At 51.7% G+C, this 27271-nt stretch overlaps 1 protein-coding gene and 1 long non-coding RNA gene across 3 annotated transcripts; one reads left to right on the top strand and one right to left on the bottom strand.

Moving 5' to 3' along the window:
- The first annotated feature begins 8161 nt into the window (after positions 1 to 8161).
- Positions 8162 to 15426, top strand: TLX1 (T cell leukemia homeobox 1). 2 transcript variants are annotated; one of them, XM_068197874.1, is made up of 3 exons: positions 8162 to 8659; positions 10377 to 10578; positions 13888 to 15426. In XM_068197874.1, the coding sequence occupies exons 1-3, from the start codon at positions 8191 to 8193 to the stop codon at positions 14108 to 14110; spliced, it is 894 nt and encodes a 297-aa protein (XP_068053975.1). In that variant the 5' UTR covers positions 8162 to 8190; the 3' UTR covers positions 14111 to 15426. The 2 variants fall into 2 exon arrangements, with proteins under 2 accessions (XP_068053975.1, XP_068053973.1); XM_068197872.1 differs by having other exon boundaries at positions 10341 to 10578.
- A 1750-nt stretch (positions 15427 to 17176) lies between these two features.
- LOC137478575 (uncharacterized) lies at positions 17177 to 20110 on the bottom strand. Its single transcript, XR_011001665.1, has 2 exons — positions 19462 to 20110; positions 17177 to 17277 (listed from the first exon to the last, which is right to left on the bottom strand). It is a non-coding gene; the product is annotated as an uncharacterized lncRNA (long non-coding RNA).
- Between the last annotated feature and the right edge of the window lie 7161 nt (positions 20111 to 27271).

The raw sequence follows: 27271 nt of genomic DNA, 5'->3' as shown, positions 1-27271 counted from the left end.
AGCAGAGGATGAGCTGCTGGAAGTTGTCCCTGTTTCGCAGGGCATGCTTTAGGGAGAGAAGAAAGCTGTCTTGCAAGATTATAGAATGCCTCGGATAGCTCCATTCCATCCGAGTGCTGAAGTATTTGTCCCCAGAAATCACAGCTCATTTCCCCACCTACAAAACCCCACGTTGCTTCGTACCCCCGGTGTCCGCGGGGGACCTTGATCAGTCAGCGAGGCACTGTGGGCTCTTCTGGGGTCCCGGAAGCTCCCGCTCCGGAAATTCGTGGAGGGAGCAATGACTCAAAACAGCGAGCCTTTGCAAGCCCCGATCCCGCCGGCGCTGGCAATTCAAAGCTATCGGTAATGTGCACGGAACTGGGAAACTGGTGTCACCGACTCTCCTTCCCGATTTATGTTTACACACCGTGTTTAATGTTTGTTTTCTGTCGTGCTCTCTCTAAGCTGATTTTCGGCATTCCACTTGGGCATTAGGAACATCCGCAAAACCTTAGGGGTGGAGTCGGCTGACTTCTCCCCGTGGTCGCTAGGTGAATAGAGAGGCTGTAGCACTGGCTATTACAACGAATTCCAGGTGGAAAATACACTTAATACGAAAGTGAAAACTGGAAATAATTGATTAAATTTGCAAGTGTGCAGATGACTCTTTGCGTCAGTGGCCAATGGTGTTTAAATACAGATAATCCTTTGCGCTCCGCATCCCCGGGCATCGGTCTCGGGGCGGAACTCGCTGGGCGTTTTACCCGCGGGGAGCAGGTGGTGTCACGAGGGGAGACTTGGGCTCTGGAAACCCCCATGATTTTCTGTTTCTAGATCGCTTCCCCGATTTTATCCCATGGCTCATACCCGTGCTGCAAATGACCAGCGCTGCGGCAAATTTTTAAGTGCCCTGACAGAATTTGAATGCGTTCTTAAACGTCAGCAATGAGTACAGGTGCAAAAATTAGTTAAATGGTGAGCAGGGTAGTCCTTCGCTAGGAGACTTTCCTCTGATAACTGTTAATTCCAAAAATCACGTTTCAAAATGTCATAAAATAAAAGGTATAAAAACTTCACAAATGTTAACTTCGATTACATACAGTATGTAGATGTCAAGAAAAAAATCCTTAGGTCAAAAATTACTATAAGTCATAATCTGTGGCGTTGGAGTTTGTCGGTACTTTTCTTAGGTACAAAAATATTTTCTGTTTATTTACAGATCAGATATTTCAGCCCATATACGAATCACTTGTAAAAAGACAAATGTAGATAAGGAAAAGCGCCTGAACCCATGGGAGTCTCCTGACTTCGGGGACAGAAGGGACTCGCGGGCAGGGCAGGGACTCGTCCCCGCAGCCACCCACCTGTACGGCAGCTGCCTGGGGGGGACGGGGCAGCCCCCCTGCCCGGCCCTCCTCTCCAAAGGCTAATGCAAACAGCAGCAAATTAGATTTAAGTTTACCCATTGGTTCTGCCATAATTTGTGTTTGCTTTTTGCGTACTAATTGACCTCGGGGAGGGGAAAAGAGGGAGGAAATAAACAAACAAACGCGAGGATTTACCGAGGAGGGTTTTGAGGTTTTTAGAGCTAAGCCCGTAACAATGTTTGCCATAATTAAGACCATTATTATCGGATCTTCTCATTCATTAGTGAAAGCTACTCTGTTAGCGGAGCCGGCAGGGCGGGCCGCTTCCCGCCTGCCCGGCGTTGGGAGCTGCCTGCGCCCCTGCCCCCGAGGGCGGCTTTTAAGATGGGGGGGCCGGGGAGGGGGAGACAAAAGTCTGTTGGCAAAACAGGACTTTGTCTGATGGGGAAAAGGCCTAAGGCTCGGCGAGGGGGAGAGACAAAGAGGCCGCCGCTTCCCCGGCGAGCGAGCAAACAGGGCAGCTGCCGGCAGCCGGGGCCGGCGGCGGTGAGCAGCCCCCGTGGGTGAGGGGCAACCGCAGGATCGGGCCATATCCCGATTGCCATCCTCTATGTCGCGAAGGGCCTGGCTGTCGCCGTGGCCAGAGTTTCTTGGAGCTGGGGAGACCCAGGGGGAGGCGGAGGAGGGACGCGGGTGACCAGCCCACGTCTGCTCCCTTGCTGCCACGGAGAGTGTAATTAAACTGTGAGTTAATAACGGGGCAGAGCCCCCGGTGTCCCCCACTGCCGTCGATGCCCTCGGGGGTGGCGACCAGACGCCGTTCATTACAGAAGGGCTGGTGCGGGGCGGGTGGCCAAGGGGACGGGGCTAATGGGATTACACGCATTTCTGCACGGTGGAGAGAGGGGCTGGTGCCGCAGGACCAATAATTTATTGGCAGATGCTCCTCCGGCAACCGGCGACACTGAATATTCATGGGGTGCCGCCGGGCACGGCAGGTCCCATCGGCCACCACCCCATTTCCTCCCCTCCGCGGGTACCCCCGTCTGGGGAGGATCCGCAAGGACGAGAGACCCCGGCCTGTTGCGTGGAGCTGGTCAGTCCCAGGGCAGCGAGAGGCGGGAGGCAGAGGGAAGGTGCGGGTCCCTTCTGCTTGCGCCCACGGGTGCGATGAGTAGCGACCCTGCACTTCCCGCTGCTGAGCCCGTTTTCTCCAAGAAGCCAAGGGCTACAGGAGGGTGAAGGGGCAGTTTGTGGACTGCTCTAAATACTTATTTTTGGTAGATAACTACTGTCCCGGGAGATGTCGTTGACAGATCGGGGAGCCGGCCCCGCCGCTCATTCCCCGCCGTATTAACTCGTAGCCCCTCGGTCGTTTGTAACCATAAAGGGGAGAAATATCGTTGCGGGCGAAGTTCGTGCGATGCTGCGGCTCCCGCTGCGCCGGGCACTTTATACTCATTAAGTGCAGCGGCGCTAAGTCATTACTGTAATAAGGAGTTATGCTGAATGCACGGGACCACGTTTCCAAAGCCATAAATTACAACTGTCAGTGCGCATTCGAGGGATCAACAGAGCTGGGAGTAATTATTTACAGCGTGCTTTATAGAGCAATTAAAAATTCCCCAAATGGTGTTAATTGCTTTTAACGTTCAGGAAGCGCAGGCCGCCCTTCCCGCGGACCGTGAGCCCGGGAAAAGGCGCCGCCGTCCGTGCGGGCTCGGGCACGGTGGGAGCTGCGGAAAACGAGATTTCCCGTTGGGAAGCCCATGCACCCGCGGGAACCCGGCTGGTTGGTGCGGGGGTCGTCCTGCTTCGCTATCGGTGTCTGTCGCGACACTTGGGGTATAACTTAGTGCTGGCGGCAGTGCTGAGGGATAGAGCCCCGATTGCAGCGGAGACCGCGCCTTTCGGGCCAGGGAGAGGCGAGGGACGCCCGACGGGGCCGTCTTGGCCCCGGAGCTCTCCCGCCAGCCCCCGTGCGCAGCCCGAGCCCGCACCGGAGCCTTCGCCGTAATGGATTTCACAAGGGCCGCGACGGGAGAGAAAGCTGCGGGAGGAGATGGACGTGCAGAGAGCTGGATAGTATCCGAGCTGGGGAGGCCCCGGCGCAATGAAGCGAGGAAGGGAAGGAGTCGGGGTGCACCCTTCTGCTGAGGGGTGTTTGTCGTCGCGCACCTGCCTGCGGCAGAGTCGCTCACTCTCCTTTCAGCAATACAGAGGATTTTATAGGTTCCGGAAAGCACTGCTCAAAGTGCAGTTTTCGGACCGAGCCCGACGGGCTTTGCTGGGACCTTGCCAAGGTCCCAGACACACCACTTTTGTCCCCGGTCCCCTCAGGAGGGCTTGTATTTCGCAGCGGTGTCCCGGCCAGCAGCTGCGAGGCAGAGAGGCAGCTTGCGATGCCAAACTCCCGGGAGCCCCGAGCTGCAAAGGAGCTCAGGGGCCAAGAGGAGCCCCGGCAAGCCAGCAAGCCAGAAGAAAAGGGGAGTGGAGGGTGGAGGTCAGGCCCCGGCTGGGCTTCTCCTCTCTGCTAGCAGGAGGCAGATGCACACGATCAATGAGAGAACCTGAGAAAGGATCCCTGGGCACTTCGTGGGGAGGGAGAGCCTTATGCATTAGGAAGAGCCCTCATCTCAATTGTTATTTCTTAGCATGAATAAACTGGGCCCTCAATCCTCATCTGAGGCAGGATTAAAACACCATATTGGAAATGAACTTGTCCCAGCAGCTGTTTGGGGTAGATCAAGTGGGACAGAAGTTTCAAGGTTTGCAGGAGTATGTATAGTGGCTGTGGATACCTGAAGGAGGTGGGATGCTCCAGAGAAGTGGAGACCAAGGACACTGGGCTTCTTTAATGTATGAATTTTGCAGCAACTTAGTGCACATGTCAGCTCCTGCATTGGAGACTTTCGTCTACCTCCAAGGACACCTTACTGGTGTTTTCCACAAAACAGGATTTCTCTGTACAGAAGAACTAAGAACTAAAGCAGCAGTTTGGGCAAACATCTGGGAATGTCTGTCTCCATGGGCTCTACCTGGAGTGTGATATCTGAATTATTTTTTGCAGGGCCTGGCATTTAAAGTCCTAAAAACGAGTGACAAATCCAGCCCTCAGCAAATGGAAGCATACTGACTGCAGATCCAGGCAGAGACAGCTGGGCTGGGGTGCCTCTGGCCCCCACCCCAGGGATCCATTTGTAGGCTCATTGGATGCATCTCAAAGTGGGTGCTGGTCCTTGTAGACTCTCCCGTTGGGATGTGAACCTGAAAGCATCAAGACTGACCCTGACATGTCTTAGTGTGTGAGCTTGCAGCACAGCCTCTTCAGCCCCAGAATTAGGGAGGCAAAACCCATATATTAATTGACAGGACATGTCCAGAGCCTTGTGCTCTACAGTACTGCTCAAGCCACAGCCCTGGAGAGTCTAAGGGGAAACTGAGGCCAGGAGCAATTTGAACTGGAACATCTCAACTGGGTGTTGTCCTGGAACTTAGATGTGCAGTGCCCAAACTTCCAATGCCAGGAGCTGTGTGGCTTTCTCAAGGATGCAAGTGAAGTCTGGTTGTGCAGAGAATAAATCCTAGGGCTTCACATCATCCTCAAACTCATCAGTAATTCCCATTGATTTCCAGAAATTTTGAATCCCTGTCAGGACCTAGCCCTGCCTGCTCTTCTCCTTTGTCCTCACTGGATGCTGGACAGAAGGAATTCTGACTTACCTTTTAACTGTATCCTGGCAAATTTTATTGCCCCAAAGCCTCTACCTTGGGCTCAGCAGCTGGGGGCTGTGACCCTCACTAGCCAGACTGGATCACTGGTGGTGACCTTGTGATTTCTTGATGCCAGACCCTCTGGGGCCTTTGGCATCTGCTCAGCCTGGGGGATCCCTGCCACAGGGGAGGCCAAGGCTTTTCCTGGCATCAACTGGGGCCTTTGGGATGTGCAAGCAGCATCAGGCAGCTGTGGTATTTACTGGAGGGGGGGCATCTCCTGGGTCTCAGGACTTGGCAGCAGATCTGCATCCCTCTGGATGTCAGAGCTCACTGGCAGGGGACTTCGTGGCACTGTACAGGACTGGCATGGCATTTTTATTGCTTCCCTGTGGAGACAACCTCACGTGCTCAGGGCAGGTGAGCAGGCGCTGCCCCACATCTCCTGTGTGACAAGAGGCAGGAGAAGAAGCTCAGGCATATCCTGAAGAAGGAGAAAGGCAGCTGCAGTCCTGTGGGACAAGAAGGCCCCCTGCCCGAGGGCAGCCTCCTGGCCCCGGCTGGCCCCAGCCCTCACTCCCTCCCTCCTCTCCCAGCTCCTCCTAACCACAAGGACTTTGGTTGATGGAGCTGGCGCCAGCGAGTTCCCTGAAGAGTTCAGAAGTCAAGAACTGAGGCAGGTACTGGGAGGGGGGGGGAAATCCGACCCCAGCGGGCAGGCAGGGCTGGGTGGTGGGGGCAGGCTGGCTGGGCACCGGCCGGGCATGGGCCGAGGGGCGGCTGTGAGTTGCTGCTGCCGCCCACTGTCTCCACAGCCTTCCTGTGTGGGGCTGTGGTGGCGAGTGTGGTGATAGTGACAGGTCTTGGGGTAGCACAGCAAGGCTGTGGCTTGGGTGAGGGTGGCAGGGACCCACAAGCACTGTTGTGTCAGTGTGTGCGTGTCTGGGGGTGTCTGAATGCACGGGAACTGGGGTGTGTTACTGCCTGTTGTGGGAGTGACTGTGGGTGTGAATACATACAGTTGTGACGGTGTGAATGAGAACGTGTGTCAGAACTTGTGTGTGTGCAGGGCATTGTAACTGTCTGTGAGTGTGTGGGACATTTGAATAAGTGCACAAACATAGGTGTGTGTGCAAGAGAATGTGTGGGACTGTGAGCATGGGTGCCTGTGAACTCATGAGTGTGTTTGTGAGCTTGTGTCCAACACTGGGAGTGTGAGGATGAGGATGGGATGATACAGCTGGAGATAAGTGAGGAGGTGTACCTGAGTGCACAGACACGATACATGATTTTCCATGCCTGCGCCATTTGTTTTGTATGGGGAATACCCCAAAGCAGGCTGTCCTGTGGGGTCCCCACGGTCCCTTGTGGGCAATAAACCACGGGCACGCTGAAGACGTGAAGGGCAGCCTTTGCCCCAGCCAGGGAGGAGGGGGCCTGGAGGGCCGGTCCCAGCCCGTAGCGGGAGGAATAAGGCGGGCAGAGCACAAATTACCGGGCAAAACCCTGACGCTGCGGCCGGGAGCGCTGGGTCGCGCTGGGCAGTGCCGGCCGGCAGCAGCGGGAGGCCGGATTCAAGGAGCCGGCAGTGCCCGGTCCCATCGGCGGCTCTGCCCCCGGCCCGGCTGTGCGGAGCAGGCACCGACGGGCCAGGGCCACGACAAGTTTTACAGAAATTGCAATAACGGGTTTCATTTTCATGTTGTTTTAAACTTTAAAAATAATTTAGTATATATATATATTTTTTTTTTTTAACGGGAGCACTCATCTCCCCGAGGACAGGAGCAGGAGGGGACGGCGGCAGCAGACGGTGGGGCCAGCAGTGGCGGGTGCCCCGTCAGCGGTGTCCGCTGCCCGCGGGGCGCAGCTGGGGCCTGCCATCGTCCCGGGGAAATGAGCCCCGCCCCGGTTCTCCGGGGGAAAGCGTGCTTCAGGAGCCCCTCGCCTTCTCCCATCACACCCCTTCCATGGGTCCGGACACTTGTGGGGTGCCCTTCTCAACGTCCCCGTGTCCCTGCTCTGGAGTCTCGTGGTGGGAGAGCCGCCTCCTCCGCGGCTTTTTGAAAGGTGTTGACTTTTGAAATTGAGAACACCCTTCAGGAACAAAGGGGCACGACGGGTCTGGGACCCCACCAGAAGGGGATCCTCCGGCTTCAGCCCTCGCTCGGGATCAGCAGCAGCCCTTGGAGATCGCAGCCTAGGCTTGATTCTCCTACGGGGCCTGGCAGCCAAGATCCCCCTTCCCAGCAGTCTGCGGCCACAAACTCCGAGGCCAAAAGACCCTGCTCTGCTGCCCAGTATCAGCCAATCTTTCACCCCCAGTGGGCTCACTTTATAAGGCCGAGAAGGGCGGTGATTTTTTTTTTTTTTTTTTTTTTTTTTTTTTTTTTTTTTTTTGGTGGGGTGGGGGGCTGGGGAAGGAAGAAGAAACTCCTCTTGTGTGCTCTTCTCTGCTGTCATTCACTGGGCTGCTCTCAGCATCCAACCAATGGAGAGTGAGGGCCTGCAGCAGTAGGCCCTGGGTAGGGTGATTGATGGGCAAGCGGGGCGGCGGGCGATCGCGCTCACAATCCGCCGCGCTCCGCTCCGCGGGGCTCCCGGCTCCCCACCGCCCGCCGCGGCGAGGGGTCCCCGGGGCACCCCTGTGTGTGTGTGTGTCCGTGTCCGTGCGTACGTCTGTGTGTCCTGGGTGAGAGGCTCCTGACGTGTCTTGGCACCTGGGGGTGCTGGGTCTCATCGGAGCGGAGCCAGTGTGCGTGGCTGGGGTGTCGCGTCTCCGCTCGTGGAAGCTGTCGGGTGTGCTCGGTGCGGTTGTGTCTGCAGTGTCTGTGTCCTGTGCCGCGCTGGGCACGGCTGTGGCGTCCCGGCCTGAGGGGGTGTTTCACTCTTGTACCTGGGCTGCGCATGGCTGTGCTGCTGTGTCTTCGTTCTGAGCGTGTGACTGCCGTGTCCTGGCCTTGCGTGGCTTTGCTGCCGTTTCTTGGGGTGCTCTGCCGTCGTGCTATGGGACTGAGCGCGTAGCCGGCGTCCCCCGGCTCTGTGCGGCCCCGTTGCCGGTCTCGGGGCGGTGCGGGGCTGTGCTGCCCTGTCTGGGGCGGAGGTCCGGCCCCGGTGCCCGAGCGGCAGCATGGAGCACCTCGGGGCTCACCACCTGCACCAAGGGCAAGCCGAGCCCATCAGCTTCGGCATCGACCAGATCCTCAACACGTCGGAGCCGGGCAGCTGCATGGTGTCGCACCCGCGGCTGCAGGACTCGGCGGACTACGGGCTGGGCTGCATCGTGGGCAGCGCCTATAACACGGTCACGGGTGGCTACGGAGCGAGCGGCGGCGCGGCCGGCGCCTACACCGGCACCTCCTGCAGCATGGGCGGCCTGCCCGGCTCCTACAACGTGAACATGGCGGTGAGCATGAACGGCAACACCTTGAGCTCGGCCGGCGGCGTGATCCGCGTCCCGGCCCATCGTCCCGTGGCCGGTGGCGTCCACCAGCCCCTCTCCGCCGCCGTGCCGGCAGTGAACGGCATGAACAGCCTCACGGGGCTCACCTTCCCCTGGATGGAGAGCAACAGGCGGTACACAAAAGACAGGTTCACAGGTGAGTTGTGCCGCCGGGACCCCCTCTTCTGTCTCTGCTCCTGCCGCCCCCCCTTTCTCCCCCGCCGCCCGGCCTCGGTACGACAACCGGTGCCCACAGGGGCACGCAGGATCCAGCCAGGGATCTCTCCGGCCGGGTGGAGAAAGCAGCCGGGATGGTCCTGGGAAGTTGGTCCGGGAGGAGGCCAGAAGCAAAACGGAGTGGGAAATGAGGCGTATCCAGTCTCCCTTAAATGAGTTGTGTTTCCTTTTGTTTGTTTGTTTTGATATTTTGGTTGGTTTGAGTGTTTGTATATGTGGGGTTTTATGTTGTTATGGTTTTAGTTCCTTTCTATTTATTTATTTATTAGTTTGGTGTAGGTTTTTTACATTTCTTTTCCCGCGTTATGGGTCGGCAAAGGCGAGCAAGGAGGAAAAGGGATAGTAAACTCCGCACACGACCTCCCGTGAGCCCCGGGCACGGCCGCCCAATCCCTGCCGCCCGAGCCAGCACCCGGGGAAACTTTCCCTCAAGACCGGGAGTAGTTTGGGAAGCACGGCCCGGCCGGCGGGAAGGCAGACAGGCGGCCCCGGCCCCGGCCTGCCCGGGAAGGCCGTCCCGTTGCCTTCCCTTAACCGGGCTGGCTTTGCCCGGTTGCAGGTTTCGGCTCAGCCTTTTTCCCCACCAAAAGGGATCTTTTGCAGACCCGAGCAGAGCGGGGCTCGGGCTAGGGCAGCTTCCCGGCCTCGCCACTGTTTCCAGGTGTAGCTGGGCTCGTCTTTCGGCATTAACAAAGCAAAAACTCGAACAACGAAAAGAAATAAATAAAAAAGACACAAACAAGCAAAAGGAACGAAATAACAACGGGAAAAAAATCAGCGCCGCTTACCGAGGGCGGAAACCGAGGCCCGATTTTTGAAAGTTCCCATTTAATGTCGACCCGATGGCGCTGGGTTCCGGCACGGCCGCGGGTAGACGAACGGGCTGTTCCCCCTGGCAAGCACCTGACCGAATTTTGCTCAGTTTGTTCTTGGCGTAGACACAATGTGACTTTTCTTTTTTTTTTTTTTTTTTTGTGGCGTTGGGAAAAAAAAAAAAACCCAAACCAACCAACCAAACAAACAAAAAAACCAAAAACCCAACAACAACAAAAAAAAACCCAAAAAAGCAACTCAAAAAACCCAAATAAAACCATATATATTTAAAACAAAACAAAAAAAGAACAAACAAACAGAACAACAAATCTCAACTCCGGTTTCCAGTCCGGGACTGTACTTGCCCTGTACGAGGCACTGGGGCCGGGGGCGATGGGGTTACCGCTGCGCCTAAACGAAATTATCCCGAATCCGCCTGGCACGGGGCGCAGAGCCCCGGCCCGGCGGCAGGACCGGCTGCCGCTGCTGACCCCCCGTTTCCCGGCGGCCACTTGGCCGGGCAAGCGGCCACTTTTCCCTCCGCCGGAGCCGAGCGGTGCCCGGCGGGTGCCCGCAGCACCCAGGAAAGGCTGCCGGGCCTTCCCGGTATATGGGGCCGCAGCCGCCGAGTTTTTGCAGCTCCTGCGTGGGTGTCGGCGGGGAAGCCGCGGCTTTGGAGCGGTGGGGGGTGGTCCCCAGCCCAGCGGCCGGGAGCCGGAGCCCCTCTGCTGATATGTCGCTGCTTGCTTCTTTGCCTCTCATCCCCCCTCCTCCCGTGTCCCCCCCAGTGGCCCTCTCACCCTTCACTGTAACACGCCGTATAGGTCACCCCTACCAGAACCGCACGCCCCCCAAGAAGAAGAAGCCGCGCACCTCCTTCACCCGCCTGCAGATTTGCGAGCTGGAGAAGCGCTTCCATCGGCAGAAATACTTGGCCTCGGCCGAACGCGCTGCCCTGGCCAAAGCCCTCAAGATGACGGACGCCCAAGTGAAGACCTGGTTCCAGAACCGCCGCACCAAGTGGAGGTGAGGGACCGGGGGTCTCGGTGGACCAGGGTGGGGCAGTCCGACGGGGACAGACCTTGCTGCCAGCAGCTCTGCCAGGAGCATTGATGGCAGCGCAGAGGTGTGCAAGCCCCGTGTGTGTGTGAATGTGGGTGTACATGTGCGTGTGCATGCACAGCAGTGTGTGTGCGTGCATGTGGTGTGTGCACCCCTGCGGGCGTGTGTGCGAGCAGGACACACGTGTGTAACTGCACGGTCAGTGTGAAGGCCACGCGTGCCCGTGTGTGCCCGCACACAGTGTGTGTGTGTGTGTGTGCGTGTGAGCGTGCACGGTGGTGTGAGTGCAAAGCGCAGCCCCGCGAGTGTGGTGTGGTGCGGGCCATGTATTACCTGGTGTGAGCACACCGGACCTGCGTGCAAAAACGTGTGGGGGTATGCCACGGGGATGAACGTGTGTGAGCACACACGTGTGCAGTGGGTGCAATCAGTGTCACCAGAGGGTGCAGAGGCTTGGGTGGGAGCCCCCGGCCTGGGGCTGTCGGGGTACCGGGCTTTGCACAGCGCGGAAATTTTCGTCCCCGCGGGGTTCGCGGCGCCTCCTTGCCCAAACGCTTTCTTTTTGTTCTGCTGCCGGGCGTGCCGGTAAAGCCGGAGAGGAAGAGAAGGCTGGGCTCCACACGGAGCCTCCAGGGCTCGGTCGCAGTGACCCTGCCCCTCCCAAGATGCACGTTCCCGGGATGTTCCCGAGGGAGGCACCCCAGCCCTGAGAACATCTCCTGCCCTTGGCTGGGTGCTGAGCTGCTGGGTGCTGTGTACTGGGTACTGAGGGTAGGCATGCAGGCAGGTAGGTAGGCAGCTTCTTCAAAATGAGGGGAAAGGACTTCCCTAGAGTCTTCCCAAGGGTTAACAGGACAGCGATTGCCTGAGTATGCTGGGGTTGGGTAAGAAATGGGGCTCAAGGAACTTGAAACCAAGGAAGGATGTGAATCCTCAACCCCAGTGAGTTCTTCCCCAGAGAGCCCATGGTAGCTCAATTCCCCAACTATTAGGAAGTCTCTAGCTGGAGTGATCTCTGTTGGCCAGAAAAAGAATCCTGGAGGAGGAACAGTCCTGCTGTGGCCTGCAAATTGGGGTCAGCTGTGTCTTCTAACCAGGTTTCCTAAGGAAGTGAGGCAAATCCATCTGTCAATACTCTTTGCGTCTGTTGGCTAAATTCAGCCTCTTCTGGCAGAGGTGGAGAGGATACAAACCTATTCACGTGTTTTATAAAAAATAGCTGGGTAAAGAGAAACTAAATCCTGCTTCTGCCTAAGGGAGAGGCTGCAGCCAGACCTCAGCTGTAATATTAGACATGGGAGAATCTCTGGCCTGAGCCAGAGGGACACAGGTGTGTAAGTTCTGCTTGTATGCATCTGTGTCTGCCGGGTGTTGTGATGGACATGTGGGTGCCCCTGGCTGATTGCACACCCAACTTCCTGCCTCAGGACCCTGCAGTGGGCTCTGAGTGGTTCCTGGAGCACTGGGAGCTGGAAGGAGCCTCTGTAGGCTCGGCCTGAATGAGGTAATGGGAAGTATCCAAGAGAACTGAGCCGTTATAAGCGCTCTGAGCTGTTTAACTGCTTGAATGCAAATTGGGCGGAAGAGTCTTGCCCCTGCCCCTTGCCTAGTTGTCTTCGCTGGAGGAAGGTGATCCTCTCCTTAGATTTGGGCTCTTGTTTTAGACACAGCTCTTTCCAGGCAGGTATGAACCTGGAAATCCCATTCTGATGTGAATCCACGGTTGGACCAGCTTGCAGCAGGGAGGTACTTGTGAGCAAGGTGCTCACAGCCATGGTACTCCTGATCACTCTGGACTTGGGGCTCCCTCCCTCCTCCTGGAGCACCACCTCCTTGTTGTGCAGGGAGTCATTAAATATTCATTGAGGCAGAGACTGAGCTGCTCCTCGGGCAGGTGCAGCTCTGAGCCTGCTCTTCCCAGGATGTCTGATGTGAGATGTTGACACAGTGATTAGAACGGGGACTGAGCCCTGAACTACCTGCTCCCAGGAGGGAGCATTGGCCACATGTCTGGAGGCTTGGGTGCCCAGAGGCCCATTGCTGGCATCCAAGTCCCAGCCTGCTTCCCCACTGGGAACCAGGGACCCCTGCCCTGCGCTCTGAGATGCCACTGTGGAGATCAGAGCTGCCACTTCCAATTCCCATGGCCAAAGGGGATGAGACATCTCACATCCCCCTGAGCTGCTAAATTAAAAAGCTGCCATTTCCTGTGTCACTGGGTCCACTGAAGACGCTGAGAGGATGTCAGCTGAGCCTGGGGGTGTGAGGGAGGGAGAGGATGCTTTGGGAATCATCCTGGGACCAGCACTGTGAGTTGCTCCCAGGTTTTCCTAGCAGCATCAATAGAGGTGCCAGGTGAAGTAGAGGTGAGTGCAAGCTGCAGACTTTTGACTGACCTTCCATCCAAGCTAGCAGGAGTGGGGTTTCCATCGTGGATATAAGAGGATTCAGGCTATTTCTACCTATGTCATTCTCTGCTCCTAGGCAGCCCAGAGCCAGGGCCACACCAACACTGGAAAGAGCCCCTTCTGACCCCCTAATACTCTCTCCTTGGGGATGACCTCTGCTGGTGTCATACCTGGCAGACACATGTCCAAACTGTTCTGAAAAACACTGTCATTCACCCTTTCCAGATAATATATTCTGTGCTTTGATTTTTGTTACTGCTAAAAAATGTATTTCTAGTGTTTAGCTGAAATTTTGCTGCCTGCCACAGGAAAGTTTTTGCCTTCATCCAAGCTCTCAACAGCTGATCACCGCAGCGTGTCAGACAAGGTGGCAAACCTGGATACCAGAAGGGGACGTCCAGAGTGACACTGTCCATCTCCCAGCTGTGTAGCACTGCCAGTCACAGTCTCACCCCACCCTGCTCCATGCTTCGTCCTGGGGCTTTGCATGCTTGGCTCTTGCTGTCAGACCAGAGCAACTATTTTCAGGGGATTGCAACTATCACAATGCTGTTGTGTGACACTTTGGGCATTTTGTCTCTGCTTGTTTGTTTTTTTCCTGTGGGCAGAGAGTAATCCAGAGCTGTGGGCTGCTCTCTCTGATCAGAGCAGTTTTTGCCAAGGCCAGTAAGACAGACAGACCCAGTCCCCTGTTTATGGGATTTACTGGCCATTTGTGTAGGGGATGTGGGACCGCACCATGGCAAGGCACCCTCATTTCCTACCCCTGCCCTCCCACATCATGACCACCCAGCACAACTTAATCTCTCTGGAGACACCCTTCCTTTGCTTCCCCAGGCCCCACTAATGGCTCCCTCTCTCCTAGGAGGCAGACAGCAGAGGAGCGGGAGGCCGAGCGGCAGCAAGCAAACCGCATCCTCATGCAGTTGCAGCAGGAAGCCTTCCAAAAAACCATCAACCAGCCCATCCAAGCCGACCCCATCTGTGTCCACAACTCCTCTCTCTTCGCCCTCCAGAATCTCCAGCCTTGGTCTGATGACTCCACCAAGATCACCAGTGTCACCACTGTCGCCTCTGCTTGTGAATAAGTCTGGCACCCACTGGTGGCACCTACACCTTCTACTGGTGGGGCTGTCCCCAGGGGAACACGAGGCATCCTTGGTGGGACATGTAGCAACTCTGTTTCTCCCCAAGGAGGGCTGGAACTCCCTGATCCATCCCATGTATCCAGCTGGGGAAGCCCTCCACAAGGAACAAAAAGAAGGAAAGCCACCCCAAAAACTCTCCCCAGCCATGGAGTTGCTGGAGCAGCAATGCTGTCTCACCTCCCCCCAACCCCTTTGTTCTCTTGAAAGTCTCCAGTGTCGACCCTGAACTTGCTGACGTGGTGCCAGACAAAAGCCCAGCCCTGACAGACACAGCCGCTGGTGTTCATCCTGCGGGGGAGAGGAAAACTTCTTTAGGATTCTACTGGCAGCAGCAAAGTCTATGTACACCCATATATATATGTATATCTATATGTAGATATATATAGATATATGTTTTGAACTGTTGGCTTGAAAGAAAAGGAGAAGGCTCCCTGGGAAGCACGTCTCTGCTGTGAGCCTTCTTGGGTTGTCCGCACCGGAGACATTCGGGAATGCAACAAATGGAGGAAACAGCAGCAATTTCTGCTTGTGCCAGATGGGAACCCTTCAGATCTCACCTCGCTGTCTCTCCTCCCCTTTTTCATTAATTTTTTCTTGCTTGGGGGGAATAAGAGAAGGATCTGACAGACTCCTGAGGACGGTAAATATGATATCTCAATTGTATGAAGAGCCCAAACAGTCCCTGGCTGCCACGGACTTTGTGCCCATCAGCGAGTATTTTAATAATGAGAAGACCTGGGTGGCAGTTTGTGGGGGTAATGCAGTTTCTTTCCATGGAATATTTCCATATAATTTGCAAAATGTTGTCCAATGTTTTATCTGATCAGTTTTCCATTAGAAGGCAGTTTTTGACAACAAAAAATCAATTTCACTCTCGGCTTTTTGACTTAGTTGTTCTTTTAATTGTACCGAGAGAATGAGACAAAATTTAAAAAAGCACTTCTAGCAAATGCCAGGAATATATAGCTATATATATAAATATATATAAACAGTATATATTTTTCAGTTACTTATAATCTAAAACAGCACTGCCAATTTAAGCAGTTAGTACAAACAAACAACCAGAAAACCTATTTTCAGTGAGATTTTTAAAGGCATTTGTTTGTTTGCTTTTTTGTTGTTTTGGGTTTTTTTAAGTTATGCACTTACAAGGTGTTTTATGTGTATTCCTTTTATAAAGTGCTTGTGTAATTTATGTGGAAATGAAAAAGAAAATAAAAAATCTCCAGGGTACTGAATAAATCATTTAAAGCCTTGCTCTTCCCTGTCTGTTAGTTCCCCAAGAAGAGACAGCATATCACAACTACTGCTGAAGCCTGTGCTATTTTTTAAAATAAAAATAGAGTTAGCATTTCCATTTGACTTTGCTCAGGCCCACTTGGCTTTGGAAGCTCCAGATGTAATATGCTATGTTTCAATACCTGGTCCTATAAACATTTTCAGGCTTCAACCCTGCAGTGCATTTAGTGCTTGCTTTAATCAAACCCTTTCTGGGGGGCTTGCTGGAGGTGGCAGGGACTGTGCAGGGGCTTAGCCTTAAACTCATGTGGGATAATTTATTGAATAAGACCTTGGAATGAGGTCTCACCTGGACTGAGGCAGATCTACAGATATTTGTGTCTGAAACTGGATATGGAAAGAGGAATTTGAGTATAAAGAAATGTGCAAGAGTACATTTTAGAGACAATCTTGCAGGGGATTATTTTGGGGGCACTGTTTTCCATTTGTACTCAGCCTTGGTGCAGGACATTGTCCCCAGCTTGGCAAGCCCTTCTCAGAGGAAAATCAAACGGGTGGGAAAACTCTTATCAGCTTCCTTGGGGGAAAATCCCAACCCCATGGCTGGCTCCAGCCTGGTGTTTCCTTCCAGCACTGGGAGTTGCTGAGTAAAGGATGTTGGAGAATACGGCTGAAAAGGGCAGGCAGCCACGAGCAGTGCCAGGGACCCCCTGACATGGCCCTGGGGTCCAGGCTGCCTGTGGGACATCTGCAACAAAATATCCCAAGCCTCTGACACCCGGTGGGTGACAGTGCTCTGTGAGGCTGGGTCCTCTGGGTGCAGTGTTGCTAGGGAGTTTGTTAAGGGAGCATAGGAATAGCCTGCTTCATCCAAAATCTAATATTATAGGGCTGGGAATTTATGGTGCTGCAGGATTTTCCCGTTGTGCAGTCCAATGTGTATGAGACCACAGAGAAACATCTGCAGCAATGGAGAGAAAAAAAGCCAGAAAAAGGAAAAAAGGATAAAACATAGGAAAATATGGAACTTGGAGAACATGCATTTTTGGAAATATCTTTAAAAGATGTTGATTACTGCCAGAAAAATACTAAAATAAAATAATATGTATTTTTTCCAATGTAAATTTCAGGGAAGTCTTTAGTTTGAATTCTGTTTCATACTACAGTCAGATTTTTCAATTCTGATTAAGCTTATTATTTAACATGCACCCAACTTTGTCTACTAAGTTAAACTATTTCAGGAGGCATTGCTGTGTACGAACCTTTAATGGTTTGCAGTTTGTTGCAGTGGTTATTTTTGTTTCAGGGTTTCTGCATAGGAAAAAACATCAACCACAAAATAATAATAATAATAATAATAATAATAATAATAATAATAATAATAATAATAATAATCACTGTTGATATTAAAACTGTTTTCTATTTTATTATTATGACACATCAATATTGTAAAATTTAATTCTAAGACAACCATTTTATAATATCCACTTTATTCAGTTCATAATTCAAAATGTTCCCCAGTGAAGATATGATAATGCACATTCGAGGGAATATGTTTAGATAGAATATTTAGCTATACCTTGTTTTCAAAACTGGTGACTTCCCCCTTTTCCAAACAATCTTTCCTGTAAAAAAAAAAAAAAATCAAAAGTAAAAAAAGGAATCTCAATATGAAATAAGAATATATCTTACATTGGAACCAGAAAAACAGTTACCTGGCCTTTCTTGTCACCAGAAAAATTGCTTCTGGAGGAGTTTTCCCTTAAAAAAATATTTCTCTTGGATTCATTTTAAAAATTGGTTTAGTGGCAGAAGGTGTTTTTGATATCTGCATATGTGCTTCCAGTTATTAATATGATGATTTGTACCTAGACAATAAAAGTTGTCTGAAATATGATGGAATTAAATCAATAAGTAATGACATGAAATAATGACACGTAATGTTATGTTTTGTAGACTGACATCACCTCAGCTGTATCCTGGGGCCATCCATATCACATTGAAGGCTGATTTAATTTTTTGTATTATACTTATTTGGGAGCAGGAATAAAATTGCATTAAGATGCCTTGAAAGTCATTTCCCCCTACCTTCGCTCTCAAAATAAAGCAAATCCCAAACATGAAATGGGAGTCAGGGAGAAATGTTTTTCTAGTGTTTGCCTGTATCTAGGAAATACAGACCAAGGCAGAGTGACTTTGGTCTGTGTCCTGCCTGAAGCTGAAGGCTCAGGGTGTCCCAGGGGACCGTGCTGTGGTTGTGCTCATCTCTCTCACCCACAACGCTGCCAGGGATCCAGAGCTATCATTCATTTGGGTTGGATGTGCTGAGCTTTTGAAGGTGAAATCTGGAGGGGGGGAAACACTGTCTTTGCATAAGCAACTGGAGTATGAAACATCTGTGTGGAGCTGGAGGAGATGAAGCCCATGGGATGGACTGTGGTTGTCTGGGTTTGGTCCCAGCTCAGCAAACAATGAGGGCAGGAGGGAACCAGAGGTCTGGCCCCCATTTAGCCAATTAGTTGAGCACATGAGTCATCCAAACAAGGATCAGTTGGTTTTTCTCTGCTGAGGGATGGCCCAGGAAAAGGCTGAAGGGTCTTTGCCTTTCACCCTGAGCAGAGCGTGCAGTTGTGCTCGGCACGGGCCAGCCAAGTTGATCCCTGCAGTACGTGCACACCCCAGTTTCTACTTGAGTGCCACATGCAGCTTTTCTTGGGCTGCATTACCCCATCTACGGGGCATTTGTTATATCTTTTAAGTTATTTCTGCTGCAGCAGCAGCATCAGTGAGAGCCACGTGTGTGTGGCATTTGCTGGAGAAAGACTGAGGTGAGTGTACGTGTCCTCACGTATTGTTTCTATAATTGATAATGAAAGGAGGCATTGAGCCCACAAACATCCATATGCAGGATAATTTTCATTATCTCACTGAGACTGTTGATTGGTGTTTTTGAATGTGCTCCTGATTAACAAACACACTAAAAAAAAGAGTAAAAACGGGGCTGCTGCCTCAGCACGGCAGCAGCAGGAGCCCATCCCCGCGCAGACAGCCCCTCCTCGCCGCCAAGGCCAACTCACAGGCACTCGGGGCTACATGGGGTAAAAAACCCCAACCAACTTAGCAACAAAACTGAAAACGGCTTTGCTGAAAGTTGTTTGGGTTACAGTAAAAAGCCATTCCTCTCTGGGGTTCTGGGACAGCTGGAACTTTTTGAATTAATCTTTTTTTTCCCCTTGCCAGAAGCAGACTGGCTGAGTGACACTGATTTCTTTGTGCAGCGGTCAGCTTTGATGGCCACTTGTTTAAAAACTGTTTGTGGAATAACATTTGGAGTTATCAAATTATCCTGGTTGAAAATTTTCTAAATGAGAAGGTCTAAAATTTGAGGGAAAAAGATAGGTTTATTTTAAACAAATATTAAGGGAAGAAAAAAACCACACAAATATATAGATTATCAGGACAAACTTCTGTTGGAGTTACAACATCACACCAGTTTGGTTTTTTTCAGATCTTTTGTTTGTGCAGCTAACTGTGATTTTGATATTCCTTAAATTATTGTCATTGTCTCTGTTACAGTAGGAAATTTGTTTGATGGATCAGCACTTATCCAAGATTAGGAAAGATGTGTTTCCCCCTATTCATTCCAATAATCAGAAACTTTTTGTTACTGGTAGTTTTAAATTAATTCTATACATTTATTCAAGTCACACATAAAACTGTATTCAAAGAATTATGCTAGGTTTTTTTTTTTTTTTTTTTTCTGACAGCACCAGAATAATCTTGATTTTTTCCAAGAGTAGAAAATAATTTTTGCCTACCTTCTGTTTTTGTTTGGGTTTGCTTTTTTTTTTTTTTTTTTTTTTTTTTTTTTTCTTTTGTTGTTGTTGTTGTTGCAGCTAGCTGTGATAAGCATGGGGCTGGCCTCAGCAGCTTTTGGCTCTGTAAGTCCAGGTCACACACCAAACCTCTGTGTGCTGGTGTGCAATCCCCTGTTGCAGAGAGCTGGAATCCCCTGCCCTGTGCTTCCCTGGGGCTGGAAGTTCAGTACTTACCCTCAGCTCAGCTGTTCTTTGCCTTTCTGCTTTCAAGATAAAAATAAAATGGGCAGAACTGAGGACCCCATGCTCTGGTTTTCGAGCAGGAAGGAGCAAAGCTTGGGAAAACTCATTCTCTCCTTGCCTGTAAAGAATGTGAACCCGCTGGTCTGAGCACTGCGGTTAACTGTCTGTCTTTCCTAGACTGCAACTGTCTCAAAATAACAAAGCAGTGATTAAAAAGTATCAATCAATATATACTTTTTAAAACTACAGTTAGGAAGTGGTACTAAGACGGGGATAGATGAAAACATGGAGAAAAACTTTGTTTCCCAGGGTCTTCCCTGTCTCAGCCAGAGGAAACTTTTGGAAAGTCATTATGTTTAGCAATTTTTACCTGCTGTTGTGAGGTTTTAGGCACATGTCAGGGCTCACCAGACTCTTCCTCTCTAGGCATCCATCTAGATGTGTCTAGTTTGTGATGCCAGTGCTCAGTGGAGGTTAGACTGAGCCTGGACTATCAGGTGTGTTGGACATAAATGTGCTGAAAGGCAGGGCTTGAGCCCAGATCTCCCCCTGTAAGATGACAAAGGGGAAGAAAGAGGTACAGGTGGGCATGGGGCTTGCTCAGGCTCATGGTGAGGAGGTGATCACAAGTGCACTGAGTTGTGGCCAGGCCTCTGCGCTCTCCCTCTCCCAGCCAATCTGGCTGTTTCCACAGGAGAGCCTGGGGAAGAGGTGTGGGTGTCCTCTGAGGTCAGGCCGAGGGAGGAGAGAATAAAGGCCAGCAGGTCCTGGGGAGCCATGGTGTATCACAAGGCTGCTCTTTTGAGAACTGCAGAGAAAAGGCACCAAGTCTGCAGGCTAGTGGGGTTTGAGGGTGAGCAGTGAGGGACACCTTGGGGTCCTGGTCCAGTGGGAGCCTGGCTTGGGCAGAGGAGGGCTGTTCTCACGCAGGGGCTATACCCAACTTGCCTGGCCCTGCACTAGTGGCATGCACTGGAGGGTCTTGCAGGGCCTGGAGATGTCACAGCATGGGACTGCTGCTGAAATGGCAGTCCTATGGCATCCCACGGTGACACAGTGGTGGAGCATGGTGGGAACTGCTGGGCTGTATCCAGAGCACTTCCTTCCTTCCAGGATTAGGCTCCAGGAAGTTTTATATGCATTTACAGCACTGTTGGGCTGTGCTCCACTGCCTTTGGAGGGACACCTGCAGCCACAGAGGGACATGTCCCAGGCACCCTGACCACTGACTTAGCCACTGGCAGGGGCAAGTGAGGGAGATGTGGCAGGGGCATTTCCCACTCACTCCCATTCACACAGAAATGCTTGAAAAGGTCTGGCTTTCACTTTGGGATGGAGTGAAAACAAATGTTGTAACCTTATCAGTTGTTATGACAGGTCTGAAACCTGCAGTTGCTGTGGCTCATACCACCACATCCAGAGGCAGGAGGTGGGATGTAAAGCAGAGTATGCTCTCTGTGGAGCAAGGCACCAGACATCTGTTGGTGTACCCACCACTGTTCCCATGCACTTTCCCTCCAGACCTGGTCCTTTGGAGATCTGAGGATCTGAGCAGGGCCATCTCACACACCACAGGCAGAAGCCAGACCTGTAGCAGTCAGGAGACAGCAGCAGATCCCCTGCTGGGACCCCAGGGTGCACGTGTGTGCCAGTCCCTGGGGAAACACACCACAGCCGTGGCAGGGAAAACACAGAGACAGGCAGAGACACACCTGTAATATCATCCAGAGGAAAGGATTTCCTAAGGGACCTTGTGGCCACAGGCACTGCCAAAAGAAGTGAGGAGTGAGGAACTATGTCCTGTTGCTGAACATCTGCGTCTCAGGAACCGTTTTCTCTCCCTTCCCTGCAGACAAGTGGGATTGCAGGAGGTTACTCCAGCCTCACTCCCTTTCCTGGACAAAACTCCAACTGTTGCTGATGGCTTGGCCTAAACTGGCTATGGTGGGATAAGAGGAGTGGAGATCCCCTCACACGAGAGATGGGGTAGGGGTGACAGGGTGAGTATTGCTTGGTATTTCTAGAGATGCTGCCTTGCGTAGAACTCACCCCATGGCCTTTTTTTCCTTCCTTGTGTCCTGTCCCTCCCTTCAGTCTCAGAAACCTCCCTTAATTTGCCATTATTTTAAAGCCCTATGGGTGTTTCCTGGATGGGAGCCAAAGAACCTCAAATCTCCCTGCAGCAGACCGAGAGGGACGCTTGGCTCTCTGGTTTCCCCCATAGGATAGGGTCTAGAGCAAGATAACCCTTATCACAAGTGCTCTGATGCACATAGGGGTCAAAACTATGTGTGTTTCTCCCAAAATGCATGGCACTGCTCCTTCACAGGCGACCCTGGTGAACGGTGACCCGCAGAGCTGGCCAGAACAGCACGACGTGAAACACTGTCCTGGTGACAGCCTCTCAGGCCAGAGGTCAGCACCCATGGGGAGTTAGACAAGCACGACTGGGTTGCACACCCTGCCCCTCTCCTCCGCCCCGTGCCGTGAGGGGGGAAGGTGCCCGGGACATCCCTGCCCGCCCCCGGGCCGCCCGGGAGCGATCGGCGGGCACCGAGCTCCATCTAGGGGTCAGGGAGCGCCTGGCGAGCGCTCGGCTCGTCCCCGCAGGCCGCGGCCACACGCCCGTGCCCCCGCCCAGGGCACAGGCTGGGGGTGACCACGGGCAGCTGAGCCCCAGGCAAACCAGCCAATGGTTCAGACTGGGAGCACTGGGCTGCTGAGGATGAAGGGTAGCCAAGCCCAGCCCCGAGCGCATCCTTGGAGACGCAGCCTGCCCCTGAAATGGACATACAGTCAGAAAAATGTAGGTTGGAAAAGACTTCACAGATCATGGAGTCCAACTTTTAACCTAACAGTGCCAGGTCCACCACTAACCCATGTCCCTACACGCTTTTTTCTTAAAAAAATTCCAGCCCTGAGAAATTCAAGAGATGGTCTCCCCTCTATTTAGTATTCCCCACTGGGATTAGGAAGCGAGACTTTCCATAGGATCTCCCATGTGCTGATGTTTCATGTGCTGGGTAAATTGTGGGATGTTTGGGTGCACAGGGCAGTGCCAGGACAGGGAGTGTGACGTGGGCAGGGCCACTGTGGTGGGTTGCAGCCACACCAAGAGGCCCTCGACTCTCTGACCTCCAGCACGGCATGGAGAAAGGGGTCTGGCTCCATCCCTCTCCTAGCTACACACCTCTACCTCCTGGCTCATGGAGTGCAGTAAATACCGAGGACAAGCAGCTGGGATTTTTAAGCAGAGGGATGAGCTTTGATCAAAACAGGTGCCTGCAACAGCTCTCTAGGACAGCCAAGAGGCTGCTTGCATTCATCAAAAGAAAAAAAAAAAAAAAACAACCTTGTGAAATACTCAAGCAGATAAATAATGAAACAATGATTTTTGTCTTTGTGACAAACAAAGTCAATAAAGCTCAAGAAACCACCTGTATTTTATTATCACATATTCATATGTTTAATGCTATTAAAACAAGAGTCTGGAGTGAGCTGCAGGAACTCAAAGCACTTAATGGTGCAGACACAAACCTTCTCTCCTCCCTCCCCAAAGGTGATTCGAACCAGTTTGAGCAAATGTCTTTGTCTCTTAAAATAATTATGTGATTTAGAGGCACTTTTTCCTGGCTTGCATCAAATGACTTTAATGGGGTCTGCTTGTGTGTGTCTGTGTGTGTCAGTTTAACAAGTTATTGCTTTTTAAAGCTGCATTTATAGCCCAGTATTCACCAGAAAAGGAATTCTTTATGAGGAGGGATTATTTGTGTTTCACTGTCACTTGGCATTTATTCCACAGAGCACTTACTAGTGAAATTGTGCCCAGAGGGCAGAGGCCAAAATTATCTAAAAAGATATGTTGAAATTTGGGATAAACATTCTCTGGACGGTCTACCAACTGTGAACTTTCTCTTCTTTGCCCAATAGGTTTTGTCCTCGTTGGTCCAGTCTTGGCCACTCTCTTGGCCCTCCTCAAGGTCAGGCTGACCTCTGTCCTCCATGCCTGTGTTCTCCTCATGGCCCCAAATGGGATTTCCCTGGGGCAGAGGAGAGCTGACAGCAGGCCCAGCCAGACTGGTATGGGGATCTGAATGTGGGTTTCACACTGGCCAACACTTGAGTGATGGATGTCCTGGATGGGTCATCACAGGTGACCCTTCTCTCTCTGTCCAACTGAGACCTGCCAGTGCTGAGGAGAAAAGGGCTATTTTGGGGGCTAGGTGAGCATGCAGGGAGCCAGGCTCCACTTTTACCCCCTACCCCAGCCATGGCTGGGCCAGACATTTCGGGTGATGCTGAGACTGCTTACTGATGTACAAAATAGAAAAGCTGGTGAACCTTGCTTGGCACAGCCGTCAGTTCTGGTGGGGTTGCAGGAGAGCAGAGCACTGAGCCATGCTCCTTGGGGAGGACACTTGCTGAGTGAGCTGCCTCATTTACTTCTTTTTCCTGGAGGCACTGGGAATCTCCTAAACAACTGAGCTGTGCCACTGAAGCAGCTAATTTCTCCTCACAGCTAACTTCTCCTCACAGGTGTATTTGGCTGCTTCAGGTAAGGGTAAAATGTAGTCTCACATGAATTATCAGTGCAGTTGGAGGACAAAGGGAGACAGTGGTAGCTCAGCAGCTGCCAGCCTTTTTTCTTGGAGAAAAATATCACCAGTACAGACAACAAGAGGTGAAAGAGAGAGGGCTCAGCAGTTAAAGAATCAGGCTGTTCATGGCACAAAACAGGTTAAAGAGATGGTCTTTATCAGGGGAGATCAGCCCCTCTGGCTGATATAAGGGAAGAGATGGGTACTACCAAGTGGGGAGCCAGGAGAATGGATGAGAAGGTGCTGCCTGCAGGGTGCCTTTGTCTAGCTACATCCTGCACCAGGCCGTGGCATCATGAAGCTGAGAAGCTCCCAGCAGCAGGACAACCTCCTCTACAGGATACTAGTGCAAAGACCAGTGGCTCTCTGATGCTCTGCTGCTTGCTGCAGCTCACGGGAGGTCCCTCATGTGCCTGCAAAAGAAGTCCAGGGAACATTACTCCTGCAGTAGGATCGAGTCACTCCACCAAAGCAGGCAGCAACATTGCAAGAAAATGCTCAGGGCTACAATCAAGAAAGTCTGTGTTGTCTATGCTAGGGCACTGGCTTTGGTATGCAGGTCTCATCTTCCAGAACCACATGGCTTGGAGCCAGGCTTTGCTAGGTCTCCCCAGGTGGCCAAGTCATCCAGAAATGGAGGAAGGGATATGAAATGTTCGAGTGACTCATGTGGTTGAGAGATTAATATGTTTTGTGGCCACAGCAGATCATTCTAACTATTCATCTGACCTACTGGATCTCCCAGGCACAACATGTTTGACCCTTAGTTTGTGCTTCAGATTCCTCTTTCTTGACTTGTAGCAAATATCCTATGAGGATATCAATATTTGGCTAAAGGGGCCCTGTGATGGACAACCTACCCATAAATTCCAGGCTTCTAGCATGTTTAGAAGTTGCAACTTTAACCCCAAATTGTTTTGTGTCAAATCCTGAACTCATTGAGCCTTTTTTGTCTTTTCAAGGTTAAAGCAACAGCTTTCTGTGGAAGTAGGTTTTCTTATCATGTATCTTAAATCTTTTCTGGAGGAAGAAATCAGATCAATTCTCACATCCTTTGTGTCTGCAATAGCTGTGATTGCAAACAGCTGCAGTATGTCTTGTTATAAAGCCACCGAGAAGGGTTATTGCCTTCTGTTGACCTTTCATCTCTACAAAATCAGAGGGAACCACTCCAGCTCCTTGTAAATGGTCTCTCCTACTCCTGGCCTGATGCTTGCTCATCCAATGCTCTGACAGGACCATGTCTTTGCCCTTAGGTGGTTATGAGGGAGCTGAACATGTGGATTTCCCAGGAGACTCAGCTCCTTTGCATTAGTCTCTTGCTGGGGTTATTAATTGACACTGGACTAGCAAACTGAATTTCTAGGAACCATGGGTAGTCCAGGTCTGCAACAGTACAGTGATGAAAATGTAAATATAATGGGCCCATTAAGGCGTTGGAACTGGAATGGGTACCCCGAGACACATTGCTGCGAACTGGTTGCTGTAGGAAAGTGTGTTAGCAGACTGGGTCCATCCAGTCCTTTTCCCTTCCCTTATAATCCCATTCCTCAGATGGTTGTTCACTTACGTTTTTCACAATTGAAGATTAATTTCTCAGTTTTCCCATTTAGGGACATAGAGCTCAGTCACCCAGACACTCCCTGTCACCTGCAGCGGGGGAGTGCAGGGCTGAGGGATGGGCCCTTCCCATGGAAGCTCTGACACCAAGGTGCAAAATATTAATTTTGCTGGTTTAAGCTGGGTTTTCTGAACCTATCAGCCTGGTTTAGAGAACCCACCTGCATGGCCAGCCTGGCACGGACACAAGCACCTGATCATCTTGAAGCATCATAATAAATGGGACATGGCATGAAACCTGGCCTCAATTTTTTTCTGGAATTGGTTTTTCTGGAGAAATGGCATTTGGCCATTTCCACATCACATTAAGAAGTTTGTTCTGAGGCCCTGATGGTACCTGCCTGAATGGGATAAATGACTGCACAGATCTGAGACATCTCTGCCCATCTCTTGGCCAGAGGGAGGGAATGCTTGGGATATATAGGTGGGGAAGCAACTCTTGGACTGCAGCAATCCCAAATTAGTTAAGCAATACCCAAATTTACAGCAGAAAAAACCTCTGTACCCACATTACATGGTGGCCTGCAAGCTGCTTGTCATGAGGATTTCCCAGAACAGTTCTGCTACAGCTTTCCAGGGAATTGAGTGATGAGCAACTCCAAGGTTCTCCTTATGCTCCAACCTGAGGAATAACCCAGCAGGGAGGGTCTGACCCTGCCCTTGGAGCACTAGCCTTGTCCCCTGCTCCTTCTTTGCCCTCTTATAACACAACCTTTCAGCAAAGTGGTGTTATCTTAATTTTGCAGACAGCAGCACTCAGGGATAAGGTAACTAATTTGGGAAATTATCCTGGCTGTCAGTTCCCTGAGTGATTGGTGGGAGAGGCTTTGAAGCCTCACGCATGCTCCCTGCCATTCACTTGGACTCGAATTACCCTTTTATTTTACTTCCTCCTTGTTCTCATTGCCACACCACTCAAACTAAAATTATTCGCCTACAACTGCAAACGCAGGGATATATCACCGGGAGTGCTGTAGGGCTGTCGCCATATATAATTCTCTGAGCTCAATATTTATAGAGCTACACATGGCACAAATCATACCCAGAAAGCCCATCGAGCTGGAGAGCTAGGTATAAACTCCAGAAATATCGCAAGCCATCGCTCACAGGAGACTGCCCGGCAGACCCGCTGGCTGTACATCAAGCTGTAATGCCATCTGAGTCCGCGCTTGGTGCTGGAGTGGATCAGAGGTCACTTCCAAGCTTTTCTTCCATAAATCCTGGGTGCTGGCTCTCAGCAAGGTTAGGGGATGGGAGAACCCTGCTCTGAGTGCTCCCTCCTTCTGCTTGCTGCTGCTGACAGTGAGCTACCCCAGCACTCTGTGTGGGTTGTTATCTTTGGGGTCTTGTCCTCCCTTCTGCTTCTCTGCTATAGAAACCAGAGATGAGAGGGAGGAGCGGTGTGCTGGATCTTACAGCTCCACTGTACAAGCTACAGAAGCTGACACCTCCTCTGAAATGTCATTTTGCTGGGCTTTGGGGGAGTCTGAGGCCCTCTTCTTCTCACCCCTCAGGGTCACGTTCTCCCTCATGCCCCAGTCCTGTGCAAGGCTGTGAATTTTCTCTAAATGCCCAGGTGGTTA

Source organism: Anomalospiza imberbis, chromosome 8 (assembly GCF_031753505.1).
Source record: "Anomalospiza imberbis isolate Cuckoo-Finch-1a 21T00152 chromosome 8, ASM3175350v1, whole genome shotgun sequence".
Classification (NCBI taxonomy): domain Eukaryota; kingdom Metazoa; phylum Chordata; class Aves; order Passeriformes; family Viduidae; genus Anomalospiza; species Anomalospiza imberbis.
This window is presented reverse-complemented; position numbering and strand designations above follow the sequence as displayed.